The sequence below is a fragment of the Arvicanthis niloticus genome, chromosome 2, assembly GCF_011762505.2.
Source record: "Arvicanthis niloticus isolate mArvNil1 chromosome 2, mArvNil1.pat.X, whole genome shotgun sequence".
Classification (NCBI taxonomy): Eukaryota; Metazoa; Chordata; class Mammalia; order Rodentia; family Muridae; genus Arvicanthis; species Arvicanthis niloticus.
In genome coordinates this window covers 106,756,624-106,770,415 of record NC_047659.1, presented here as the reverse complement: position 1 = coordinate 106,770,415, position 13,792 = coordinate 106,756,624, and the positions used below count along the sequence as shown (strand labels likewise).

The 13,792-nt window shown below is 37.4% G+C and overlaps 1 protein-coding gene across 2 annotated transcripts in view; it reads left to right on the top strand.

The window, feature by feature from the left end:
* Pak5 (p21 (RAC1) activated kinase 5) overlaps positions 1-13,792 on the top strand; it is a 273,086-nt gene that overhangs the window by 178,930 nt on the left and 80,364 nt on the right. For both annotated transcript variants that reach the window (XM_076929827.1, XM_034496762.2), the window contains one exon: positions 1,787-2,001. In XM_076929827.1, coding sequence (XP_076785942.1) covers positions 1,798-2,001 — 204 coding nt within the window. In that variant the 5' untranslated portion in view covers positions 1,787-1,797. The remainder of the gene's footprint in view (positions 1-1,786; positions 2,002-13,792) is intronic.

The window sequence follows — 13,792 nt, the reverse complement described above, 5'->3', positions numbered from 1 at the left end:
AGTGTTGGCTGGTATGACAAATGACCTGGTACTACAATGGGGCAAAAAAGAGTGGCTTTTTTTTTTTCTTATGTAAACCTTAAGTTCTGAGATCAGCAAGAGGGCAAACCATGATGGTCAGCACATTGCATGCTTGTATTGTATTATTTTTTTGTCCCACAGATTACAGCAAATTATATATCCAAATCTAGAGTCAGTGTGAGAGAGGCCTTGGACTCTGTCAGCTGTTTCTGCAGTCCCTTCCTCTTCTTACATTTCCAATTCCATGTGCCCATGTTTTAAGATCATCAGACTTATGTTTATTAACCCACTTACAGCAAAGTATTAAAAGAATTTCCTTTTCTTATTGCTTTGTTTCCTTCTGTTTTTTGAGACATAGTCTCACTCTGTAACTCAGACTGAACAAGAACTTACTACTTAGCCCAGAGTACCCTTGAATTTGGGGTATTCTTTCTACCTTGACCTTCCAAGTGTTGTGATTACAGACAAGAAACATAAAACGCTGCTAAGTAATTTCTTTTAAATTATGTTTTCAAGGCCAAAATAAGATCAGCAAAATATTGGAGCGATAGTCATCCTTTATCAATGTCTAGATTACTCTGAAGTAAAACCCTTCAAGAACAGTAGGGCTTTTGTATGTTCTTCACATCTTTTTTCCTATGGTCAAACACCTGAGAAAAACACTGGGAAGGAGGAAAGGTTTATTAGGACTCATAGGTTCAGAGGTTTCAGTACATGGTTACGAAGTTTCAGCCCAGAATAAAAAGAAACATGACAAGGAACACAATTTCTCCCTGTGGTCCAGTAAACAAGGGTCAGAGTTAGAGTCAAAATATGTCCATCAAAGATTTGCATGCCCTAACATGTCCCACCTCCAAACTGCTGTGTTCCACACCTACATGAGCTGATCATCCCCCAAGAGTACCACTCTCTAAGGACCAAACTTTCAACACTTGAGCCTTTGGGGGCATTTCAGAGCCAAGCTTGAATAGATGAGAGGCAGCTGGGACTGTGAATGATTAGATGTCTGTAACAGAATGTTTATTCAGACAGACAATGAAGTAGGCACTTGAGAGAGTTGGAAGGCAAAAGACAGATGACCTGAAAAGTAGCAATATATGATGAAAAGAAAGACAAAGGTCTGATAGAAAAGAAATAGGATGTGGTAAAGAAAGAAAACAAACATATGTGTTTTGAATTTTGAGTGCATACCAAACTTTGAGGTGCTCCTCCTCAAGAATTGGTCAGCTTTTACTTCAGTAATGTTATATGATAAACATGTCTGAAATCTAATCCTTGTGTGTTACATCCATACAATGATTAGCTGCAGCCTAACATTGACTGAGTTGGGATTGCCTGGTCTTGACTCCAGAATCAGCTTATACGTCTGCTTCATACATCTCTTCTTTGAAAATTGAGGAAGAAGATGAAGTATAATCTATCAAAAAAAAATCTTCATGGCAAGTCCATTGGGGTTGTGGCACACAGAGATTGCAAACATGCCTACCCTAGACTGGCTTATTGTCCAGACCATTGGTCAGTGTAGGTCACATGAGACAAATTTATTATCAATGGAAGAAGCAGCTGTATTCCACAGGGATCATTCAAGACAATAACAAAGATTTAGAATGAAATTATCTAATCTGTACAGCATGACAATCAAATTTCTAACTTTTAAAAATGGTATTGTGAAAACTAACTAAAATGGTGTAACTAAATGATTAAAAATAAATGTATCTCCTTGCTGCAAGCTACAATCTACTTATTTTCTCTTTGTATTTCCCAGGTTTTTACATCATGTTTGGGAAGAAAAAGAAAAAGATCGAAATATCTGGCCCATCCAACTTTGAACACAGGGTTCATACTGGGTTTGATCCACAAGAGCAGAAGTTTACTGGCCTTCCCCAGCAATGGCACAGTCTGTTAGCAGACACAGCCAACAGGCCCAAGCCCATGGTGGACCCGTCATGCATCACACCTATCCAGCTGGCTCCCATGAAGGTATGCAAGGGTTCTGTCTTTGGGTCAATTTCAGTCCATGATCTGATTTGACCAAATGAACCATCTTTATAAACTGTGTAATTTTTTTAAATGTCCCTATATTAGCCATAGTTAATCTTCATTTGGCAGTACATAAGAAGTTTAAACTTCAGATACTGGTTATTGTAATAACAAGGTGTAAAATTAAGCTACAAAATGAATTGTCATTTCTGTTAATAATCTCTATCTCCTCTGATAGTATCAGCAATAGCTTCTAATCAAAAATTTTATTGGACATATTTCTGTTGTTTTCTATTTGTTTTCAAAATATTTATACTTAATCTTATGTGATATAATATGAGATTTTAATAGTAATAAATTATACTTATAGGTATATAAAACAATAACATGTATTATAGATATATAAAGTTTATATAGTAAATATGTGTATCTTCACATTTATTTTCATTGTCTAAAAAAGAACTATTTCAAATATTAGCAAATAATTTCAGCCTTTGAATTGGCTAAATTTACCCACTCACTGCTGCCCTCCTGGTCACCTCCTCACATAATTTATCCCCCATCTCCAATCCCCCATCCCCTTCTTCTCTGAGCAGGTAGGGGCCCTGCTGGATATCCCCACACACACACTCTGGCACTTCAAGTCTCTGTGAAGCTAGCTGTGCAGACTTATTTATGCCAGTGCTTCCCAAGATACATAACAGATCAGAATCACTTAACAGGCTTTGATTAAACAGATGTTTAATTTAGGGTTTCTATTGCTTTAAAGAGACACCATGGCCATAGCAACTCATCTAAAGGAAAGCATTTAATTGGGGCTGGCTCACAGTTCCGAGGTTTAGTCCATTGGCATCATGGCAGGCAGCAAGCATGGCAAGATGAAGGCAGACTTGGTACTGAAGAAGAAGCTGAGAGGTCTACGTCTGCATCTCCAGGCAACAAGAAGAGGCAGTGACCTATTGGACCTAACTTGAACTTCTGGATCCTCTAAGCCCACTTCCAGTGACATGCTTCCTCCAACAAGGCCTCACCTCCTAATAGTGCCACTCTCTGTGGTCTTATGGAGACAATTTTATACAAAACCACCACAATACAGATTGGAAGCACCACCTCTGTTTCTGATTCAGTAGAACTGATACCCTGCTGCTGCTGCTAAGACAGGTAGTCTGAAGACAGACGTTAAGCACATTGACAAAAGTAGTTATAAAGACTTTTATTTACATAGAAGACATAACCAGTGTGATTTTACAGTGTTAAAAAAAATGTTCATGATAATCAGAATTTTATCAGAATCTTAGATTTATGTTAAAAATTGATCTTCTTGGTCTCCAAGCCCCCAAAATATAGACTGACTGAAATCATCTGAATAGTCAAAGAGAGGAATAATTTTAAACATTTGGCAAGATCAGGAAATGGTGACCAGTGATATAGTCTGTGCTTAGCATGTGTGACACTCTGGGGTCTATTTCTAACATCTCTTCTCCCCACACCAAAACTGTTTTCATTTTCTACCTAACTTGTCTTTTCATATGAACATCATAAGCAATATTACCCTATTGTTCATGAATTAGGTGTGTTATATGTAAAGGAAAGGTTAAATGGTTACTGGTCTCAATCTTGATCCTAAAGGGCTTAGTGTAACCCTCTTCCCTCTCAACATCACCTGGAAGATTCTAATTCAGTGTTTCTGGAATCCCCCAATGGTGTGCATTCATAACAAACTGATGCCCTGAGGAATAATGTGAATATCCTGTAAGTACCAATATTCCTGATGAACACAGTGGCATGTGTCTGTAATTCAAGCATTCAGAAGACAGAAATAAGAGGACTGTAAGTTTCAGGCCAGCCTGGGCTACATAACAATCAATACCCTGCCTCAAAATTCAGTGGGAAAGCATTGTTTTCACTGGTCTAATGCAAGTGTGGCATGTTACTCCTTTCCCTTTATTACAGACTGGAATTCACATTAAGTGATGCAACAAAATGGAGAGAAATAGATAAGGAAAGGTCATCAGGGCTTCCCACTCACATGAGCAGTCAGCACTTCCTAATGTTTTCTCCTGAATCCCTTTTAATTATGAATTAGGATTGTAACAATTATTTTAAGTATTTTGGTGTATTTAGAATTTACTGCAATGCCATACAATATAACTATCCTTCAACTTTTTTACTTAAAATTGAGATAAAAATTCTGATTCATATAGAAGACTTGAGTTTAGTCTAAATTGTAACCTCTTATAACTTACCCATTTTACTAGAGAAGAACACTATAAAGTTTGTGTTATAACAGATTACAATTATCATGAACATATGTGTAGCTGGTTCTCATAGTATAGTCTGGAACTCTTAGGTACCTGAGATTCTTTGAGTCTACAAGATCAGACTGTTTTCATAGTAACTGAGAGTCATTTGGCATTTTCATTATGTACTGAGGCTACATCAGGCTTTTCCAGAAAGCAACATATGTCTTACCATCATGATTTATGCCTAAAGTGTCATGAACTCTAGACTCCAATGCTTTAAAAGTTTCATATTTTAATATATTATATGGTATGTAGTTTTTCATTCTTACATAAACTGAAGTCTTTTGGATCTTGAATAAATTTAGAGGCATTCTAAAACCAAAAAGTTTAAGCATAAACATTTCGATCTCACATCAAATGTAATTATGTTTTATTTTTGCAGTTTGATCCTCACATGGTGCTCAGTTCATTCTCTTTTTAAATGTCTTATATCTTTCTGAAAAGAGAATTTTGTCTTCACTAGTTGACTGTTATTGTTCAAGTCCTGAAAGATTACTGGATATAATATGCTATCATATTGTAATTTAATCCAATTTATTTAACTTAACAGCTTGGAGTCAAGTAATGCTTATATCCTTTATCTAATTTAGCTTCCTTTTATCTAATGTAGCCATTAAAGCATTCTCTTTTGGAGACTTTGTTTATTATTTATTTAATAATGTCTGTATATGTATATATCTACATTTGCATGTGGGTGCCCTTGGAGGTGAGAAGGGTATCATTTTCCCTAGAAGTGGAGTTACAAGCAGTTGTAAAACACCCAACTTGAGTGCTATGAATGAAATTCCGGCTCTCTGAAAGAGGAATAAGTCTCTTAACGTCTGAGCCATCTACCTAGCCCCTAACCTTCAAAGGCTCCTTTAATATGCATCTATCTAATAATGTCAAAGAAGTCAAGTGTTAATTCTTTGGTAATCCTATACTTTGTATTTTTATCACATTTTCCCTCCAATCCAAGATCCATTCTACCTCCATACCCACCCAACTTGGTCTTTTCTTTCTTTAAATCCATGGAATCTATTGGTGCTTCCAAAATATTTTTGGATTTAGGGCCTGTTCTGAAGTTTAACTGGCCTATCAAGTGTCATATCCTTAAAAAAATTCTCTCTCTCTCTCTCTCTCTCTCTCTCTCTCTCTCTCTCTCTCTCTCTTATAACAGCAATTAATTGCCAATATCTCAATATCTCCTCAACTAGGGGTTGTATTTTCCTTCTTGATGGGATTCCATCTGCCTTGTTCTTGCTAAGGTCACAGTGACTATAAGTTCATCTGTGCAACTGCCCTGTTTTGTCCAGGAAACATGTACCCTGTAGGCATTTACTGAGCCTTTCAGGGATGTATAGAGTGATATAGATGCCCTATTTAGGGCACAACATTGCCAGCTGAGAGTCTCTATATTAACTTTTATCTATTTTAAGAAGAAGCTTTTCTGTGGAGAGTTGAGAGATTTGCTATTTTATGTATGTAGTGATAAGATGTTGACTGTTCTTCAAAGCTTTCTTTTTGCATTAATTTATTTGGTCACTTTACAACATGATCACAGGCCCCTCCTTTCTCTCCTACCATTCTCTTTCTTTCTTCCACCCCTCTTCCCTTCCATCCTCTATCTAGCCTCATTGGGTACCAACTCACACTGGCATATCAAGTGGCATCAATACTAAGAGAATCCTCTTCCACTGAGACCAGACTAGGCAATCCCAGCTGGGGGGAAAGCAAGACTTCCAATATAGGAAGAGAGACACCACCCTAGCCACAAAACTTTTAACCCAAAATTTGCCCTGCCTACAAGATGAACACAAGTAAAGATGGAGCAGAGATTGAGGGAATGAGCAACTAGTGACTGGCCCGACTTGAGACCCATTCCATGGGACAGCGTCAATACCTGACACTATCAATGATAGTCTGATATGTCTGCTATTATGATATGTCTGCTATATTTGCAGACAGGAACCTAGCCCAAGATGCATCCAGCAGAAGATAGAAACAAGCAGAGACCCACAGCCAAACATTAGGCTAAGCTCAGGAAGTCTTGTGGAAGAGTCAAGGGAAGCATTGAGGAGGCCAGCTGTATAATCAAGGGCACTGCAAGAAGAACTACAGAACCAACTAATCTGGGCTAATGTGGACTCACAGAGACTGAACCACCAACCAAAGAGCATTCATGGTCTGGACCTAGGCTTTCTATACATATGTAACAGATGAGCACCTTTGTCTTCATTTGGGTCCCATAATAATTGGAGAGGGGTAATGTCTTTGAATCAGACTCTGTTGCTTGTCTTTGGATCCCTTTCCCCTAGCTGGGTAAACAGCCTTCTCTTTATTCTGTGGAAGCTAGGGGTTGCAGATAATGCCAGAGCTAAGCTGGCTCTCCTGGGTCTTCTTCATCTCTGCAATTGTCAGCATTTCATAACATTCCAAAGTTGGGGTTCTGTCTCTTCCTTTTTGTATCTTTGACCTCTAGCCACTGCATTAAAAATAACCTTAAGAAGATAAAACAGGTAAATGAAGAGAATTTCCAGGTCTGGCTGCTTCATTCTGGGTGACCACTCTTGTTTTCTCCCTTGTTATAGTTTATGTCAGATTCTCCTAAAATAATAAATCCACTTCTATTACTTTATAATTCTCTTTCTCCTTGTTCATGATTCATTATTGCACACCTAGAGCCTAAATATTTTTAGCTTTGCCAACTTAGTCCCATTTTTATGGGATTCTCAATTTGCCTTTAATGTGTTTTGAAATGCATGTCCCTAAACTATAGGACAACTATATGCTTTCTAACATTAGAGGGGCTATTTAGTTTCTAGTTTCTAAGAATATTCATTAAGAAATCAAACTGTAACAGTTGTTTGTCACACTCTTCACTAAGTGAAACTATGACAGTGAGGAATGGTCCAGGGAGACTTTTCTCACTTCCATGCCTGCTTCTTGCCCTATACTATGGTTCTCATACTATGTATCAGTTCAGCTAAGTGACTGCTCTCCTCCTTATTTTCATTTTGATGTTTTCCATATGCCTCCTCTCAAAGCCAATAGACCCAATCTACTATAGCTTACCTATTCTCTACTTCAATATCATTTTGGCTCTGTCTTGTGTATATCTTTCTCTACTATGATACAATGTTGGACATAGAAACATCTATTTTAGCTCATGAAACCTTATGCCTTAATGTTTACCCAGCTGGACTATATCTTTTCATTTCTAAGTCTTCACATTGGTGGGTGAACATCATAGCTTATCTATCATTGAGCCCAGGGTTGTCTTAAAATGGGAAATATTCACAGGCAGAAGGAAGAAGTGATCCAGAGACCCTGTATCAAAACCAAGTGTAGTGAGTATAAAGAGTAAATAGATCACCTACAGGGGTGGCACAGAGAGTACCAGGGAGACTAGAAGGAGATGGTGTCAGAACCAGGGAAGCAGGGACTGGATATCAGATAGTGCAGAACATTTGGAACCTACATTTAAGAGTTTGATGCCTGAGCCTTGCATCCAGAAATTGTTCTTTTAGAAAATGAATTGATTCATTTAAAGATTGATCAGATCAAATTTAAAGTTTATCTGCAATGTTAATGTAATATAGAATCTTGTAGGCTAGGCATGGGAGTCATCATTGAAAGTTGTGAAAAGTGAAATTCAGGAAGTTCTTTCAGCTATCTGACTGCCAAAAGACTGCTGAGAAAAAAATTAAAACACAACACCTCCTTCAGAATAAACAGTGTACTTTTCATAAAGTTAATTTCAGTGAAAAAACAGAATGTAATTATAAAATAAAACTTGTCTGGAAATTTAACCATGTTTTTAAACTACTTGTAAAAATTCTACTTCAAAAGAACTGCATCAGTGAGTGTCTATTTGATCAGAACCAGTGCACCCACCAGGAGGACAGATGATTCATCTTCTGTCAAAATCTCTCATATTCTCCACTTTAAAAACCCAATGAAGACAACAGACAGCCTCTATCAAGCTTCCCCATGCCTTTTATTTCTCAAAACTTTCCATTGCAATTGAAAATATGTCTTTTCAACCAATTCGCCAGCATAAGGACTAGGAAAACACATATCTTACATGCCAGAATAAGTACTGAGTAAGATGGACTTTTTTTTGTAAGTTGGGGAGAAGACTATAAGAAAAGTCAAGGTCTTCATGTACATGATCTGTTCATGTCTGGGAACTGTCAACAAATTTTCCACTTTATGATAAAGCTATACTTCAAAGTGTACACCCTGATAACATACCTCCTCTCCTGAAAATCATTCCCCCCTCTCTGCTTTCTCTCCTCCCCTTATCCCTCTTCAGCCCTTGTCAGGATCCATCTAGCAGAGGCTATGGCTAGCAGATGACTTTCCAGCTATGGCTAGCACACTGTTTTTGCATAGTCTGTAATGGGTAAAATTCTGAATTACAAAGCCTTCAGAAATCTCATTTCAGGATTGATTCTTACTGCTGACATGCCTTTCCTGTCATTATTAAATTAGTCTTGTAATGTCTGGGCATAAGCCCACCCTATTGGGCAGATTTTCTACAGGTAAAAAAGATCCACTCTCTTGTAGTAACACTTTGTAGACAAATTAATGATTTCATAATTCCTAATAATGATTTTTATTGAATTCTTCAATTTATACAAGAAGTTTTAGGCCCTCTATAGAAAAAGCTGCAATGAGGGCTCTGTAAACCTTTAGGTGTCATGGGTGAATTGCCCTACAATAGAAAGCAGGCTTAGACCAAATTTATGATCAGGGAAAACATTCTTTCTAGGCTAGCTGTGAAACTATTATCTAATAACTAAAGATCATAAACTGGGAATGGACAATGTAGTGTAGGTACAAGGATGGGAGATAAAATATTGACTGGATTTATCTATACAAAACTTTAAAACTAATGAGACACTAGGCAGATGATTTACCTCTTGACAAAACCATGCTAACTATAATATAAGAATTGTTGTTTTAAACTTTTAATGAATGTGTGGAGCTAGTGACAGATAATGAATGTTTAATTAGATAATTAGTCTTAATGGAAACCCACGTAAACATTCCTGCTGAAATTTCTTGTTTGATTTATGATGAACTTTTGGAATGCAAACACCTTTGGAAAACCATGTGATCTATTCTCCTCAGAAAGTATAAATACTGAGGACAACAATAAGAGAGTGGCTTTTCCTTAGACAGGCTTTTTCTTACTCATGAGGCTTCTTTAATTCAGAAATAAAGAGATAGACACTTTTTCCTTCTATGAGCAATAAAGGTTGGAGACTATTTTTTATCCAGAATGATTAAGTTTTCTCTGCATTGTCACTTGCTCAATGAAACCTGCTCTTGGGAGCTTTGGCTCAATTCACTAAATACATATATTTATTTGTAAGTGTAGATGTGCGTTTGTAAGTATATAAATTGATGAGACAGAGAATTGGGCCCAGTAAGAACTCAGTAAGTGTGTGTATGTGTATGAATATGTGTGTGTGTGTACATATTTGTTTATGAAAACTTTTTTCTTTCTTTCTGCAAGTGTGACTTTCTTTTCCTGCTTCACAAAGAGTCAATAATCTCCAAGCCTCCCTCTTGCCTGGCCATCTAGAGGCAAGGCTTCAGGGCAAGAAAGAAAAGAACTCTAACAATTAATCCCTTATTTAATTCCCTGCTGCTGCCAGCAGGAATTAATTACCAAATGTATATCTGTCTGTCTATACATATGTACATTTAAGAGTTATAAGAGTTCAGAGTTCCTCCCTAGACATTCTTGCCAGCAACAGATAATTAAATTTTGTTTCATCAGTAGTACTGACCCCATAAATTGCCCATCACTGTCAATGGCTTGTCTGCTATCAGCATGACCCCAATCACCAATCCCCCAACACACACACACACACACACACACACACACACACACACACACACACATCCACTGCTTTTATAGAAAGAGGGAACTTGTGACAGGCAGGCTCCTGCCAATCCCTTTCTTCTCCCTTCCCTGTTTCTCTCTTCCTCACTGAACTCTAAAAGTTAGAAAGTACAGCCTATGTTCAGTTCCAAATAAGTACTCATAAAAACTTGTAAATACCATTTTCTTTGCATCAGTACTCTGTAGTATATTACTTAAGCCACCTTAAAATTTCCTAGGTTTGAGTAACCAAGTTCAAATGGCCTTATTGTTACTAGTAAATAAAAGCTGCCATTTTCAGAGTGACTATACTCAGGGAAAGCATCACTGGAGGAGATTGCCCTACTTCCATGTTGAAAAGCATAGTAGGTTGACCAGTTATTTCCTGCAGGCCTCTTAGCAGGTTCATCCTGACATCAGTGTGACAATTGATCATAAATAGATTATGCCACAACCATAAATTAGTGGGGGGACTTGGAAAAGTTAACTAGTTTTTCTTATTCCACAACTCTGGCATTTGGAAGGCAGTTTCCAGGTTCACAATTAAAACTGTAGCACTGAAACATGTCCCATGAAGAACAGTTGCCACTTATCTCACCAAGACAATTTAGCATCTCCTGTCATCCTTAAAACCAAAGAAAACACACATGAATGTGGTATTCAATGCAGTCATTGGTTACATTTGGAAATCATTTATGGCAAAGATGGTCAAGTCTACATCTGAGCACTGCCTGGTACAATCCAGTGCCTTTCTCAGCATTTCCAGGGAAAGTCTTCAATTTAAACCCCGGAGAAGAAATGAAAGAACTCACTATATCCCAACACAAGACATGCATTCCTACAATACTTAAAGCTGAGTTCTTATTCAGCTTTGCTTCCAAGTTAGAGGCTGATGTGGAAGAAAAACAGACTCCAGATCTCTGGTGATCTGAAGCTTTGTTGATCTATTCTAGGGAACAGGCCTGACCAAAATGAATACCATTGCCAAACACTAGATGATGTTTATAGAGCACAAAATGTTCAATATTTATTATTTGTGGCATCCATGCAATGACTAATGAAGTATTGAGCCAGTAGTGAGGGGGAAGAAACCTTTGACTGAATCCAAATTCTCCCAGTTTCTAAGTTGAATTATATTCTGTATTCTCACAAACTGCCCCCAGTTGCTGTGCAGTCTATCTCTCTGTGAGGTTTTCTTCTACAAAGGGTTAATGCCTAACTTGTATGTGTGCATCCCTTAAAGTATTTGCTTTTGATAGGAAGATGATCAAAAAGAAAATTATAACCCCAACCATAGAACTTTATGTTGTAATCTCAAATAAGTGAGGAGCCTGATGGTATGCTTTATCATGGGGAAATTTTTTAGTTTGCTTTGTATAACACAAGATTGATTGTCCTGGAGAAGTTAGCCAAAATTGGGGTGAGGTGTGCATGAATCAGAAATCCAGGTGACCACTCATGACCTTGATTGTGAGAGGCTAAGAATATAGATTCCATAGTTGCTTCACAGATACTCTTTATGACTGACTGAATTACTATACTGGAGTCTTCATTTCTTTTGCCACAGCCTCATGATGGGCCTTAAATTTAGGCTTGACCATGGGGCTTTCACAGTCTCTGCCTTGATGTGAACACAAGCATGTAATGTGCAGCTAAGATTTCCATCCTCTATCATCTTAAGAGAACCATGCCCTGGAAAATTCAGTAACTCCTGGAGAGTAAGCATATTTGGTGCACATCAGGTCATACATACTACCTTCATCCTGTTTACCTGAAGCAGAGACTTTCTACCTAACCCTGACTGTTTGACACTGAGTATAAGGTATTTGTTATGTAGCTTTAAGAGACAACGGGCTGATACTGTGCCTCACATAATTGTCAAATTGTCCTTTCAAGTGGGTGAGTCTGAGTCTGTCTTTTAGGTGAAGAAATCAGGACTTAGAGAAATATGGAATATGAGCCAGGATTTGGTAGCTCGTGATTGTCATCCCAATGCTTGGAAGGCTTACTCAGCAGGATCGCCATGCATTCAAGTTTAGCCTAGAGTATACAGTAAGATCCTAACTCAATATATATCACAAATTTCATAGCTGGCAACAAAAAAACAAAAACAAACAAACAAAAGAACAAAATGATTCGAGTCCCAAAACTATGTGACTCTAAAACTCATTCCTATAATCATCACACTCCCTAATTCCTGATGGTAAGAGTCAAAAAACAAAATAACAACAACAACAAAACACACCAAAAAAAGTCTAAAAAGAAAGTAGTACATAGTGTTCTTAGACAAGATATCATGATTTCTCATAAGATAATAAAAATCTATTGTAAAGGTGATACAGGTAAGGGATACCTTTGACTCTACCATTTAGATGGTCTGGGTTTAACCTACGAACTTCAATCCATGCAAGAAAGAGTCTAATAAGGGCATCACTTTAAATACCAACTATCATCTCCTGTCCTGACCGCAGTAAGTCTTAGCTTTCTACACGCAACATGTGCAGGGCCTTTTGTGGAGATTTCCATTCATGCAATCCCCATCTCCTCAAGTGATTCAGCAGAATATTTAAACAGCAAATGCTAATGAAAGTATTTGCCAAGAAGCAAATGAATAAACCTTCACATGCATGCTGCTGGTTCTCCACCGTGGCCTTCCTGCTCCCTGAACTAGCCATTCTTGAAGTTGCACATCAAATTTCACAATCACAAGCTCTCATCTAATGTAGAGCCCTAACAGCTGAACTTGCCAATGATAAGGCTACATATCTATGCTTCAATAGCTGGGAATTTTGTTTAAGCTGAAATATCATCAGGGTAAACTTATTAACCTCAGCTCTACCCTCCTGGCAATAGCAATATACTGAAAAGAATCCTCAATCTAAATTGGAAAAGCTATCCCTTTGCCTAGTCACACTTGGAACCTGAGAGATCTAATTTTATCTCTCATTAAGCATCTTATGAAAATTGGGACACTAAGATAACAACTATAGGCTGTTTGGGGAGAACTGTCAGATCCTCATTTTTATCAATTTATCATGAATTCTTAAGTAAATTCCCTTCATTGTAGACTCTTTACTATTGGTAAAACTATTTATTTCAAACATTTCTAAGCAGCATATCACTGTTCAACTGATCAAGAGGGGAAACTGCTATTAAAAGGTTAATAAAAAAAAAAAAGGAAAAAAAAACTGTGCCTGGATAGGCTGGTCTAAGTGTCTGCTACTAAACTCAGTATTACAAGAATGAAACCTCTAATGGCTGATGCACTGGAGTTTTGGTTCTGAGAACTTGGACTCAGCTCTTTCAGGCAGGAACTCTGCATCTTCTTTTTATTAATACTTATTTTTTTTACAATGGTCATAGTCTTTTCTTGAAAGATAATCCTAAACATTTTTAGAAGTGTTTTTGCTTTACAGGGGATTAGAAAGATGTATTAGAAGTCTCACTTTAAGGAAATACATAGAAACCTCAGCAAAGACCTTCATCGACTATTTTCCTATCATGCCAATTCTTTGTCTACATATACAAAGAGCTTCTCAGGCCTGCTGGTTTGTGAGCATATCCTTTACAATTGTCCTACTTCCATTTTTAAAGATCTATTGTGTATGCA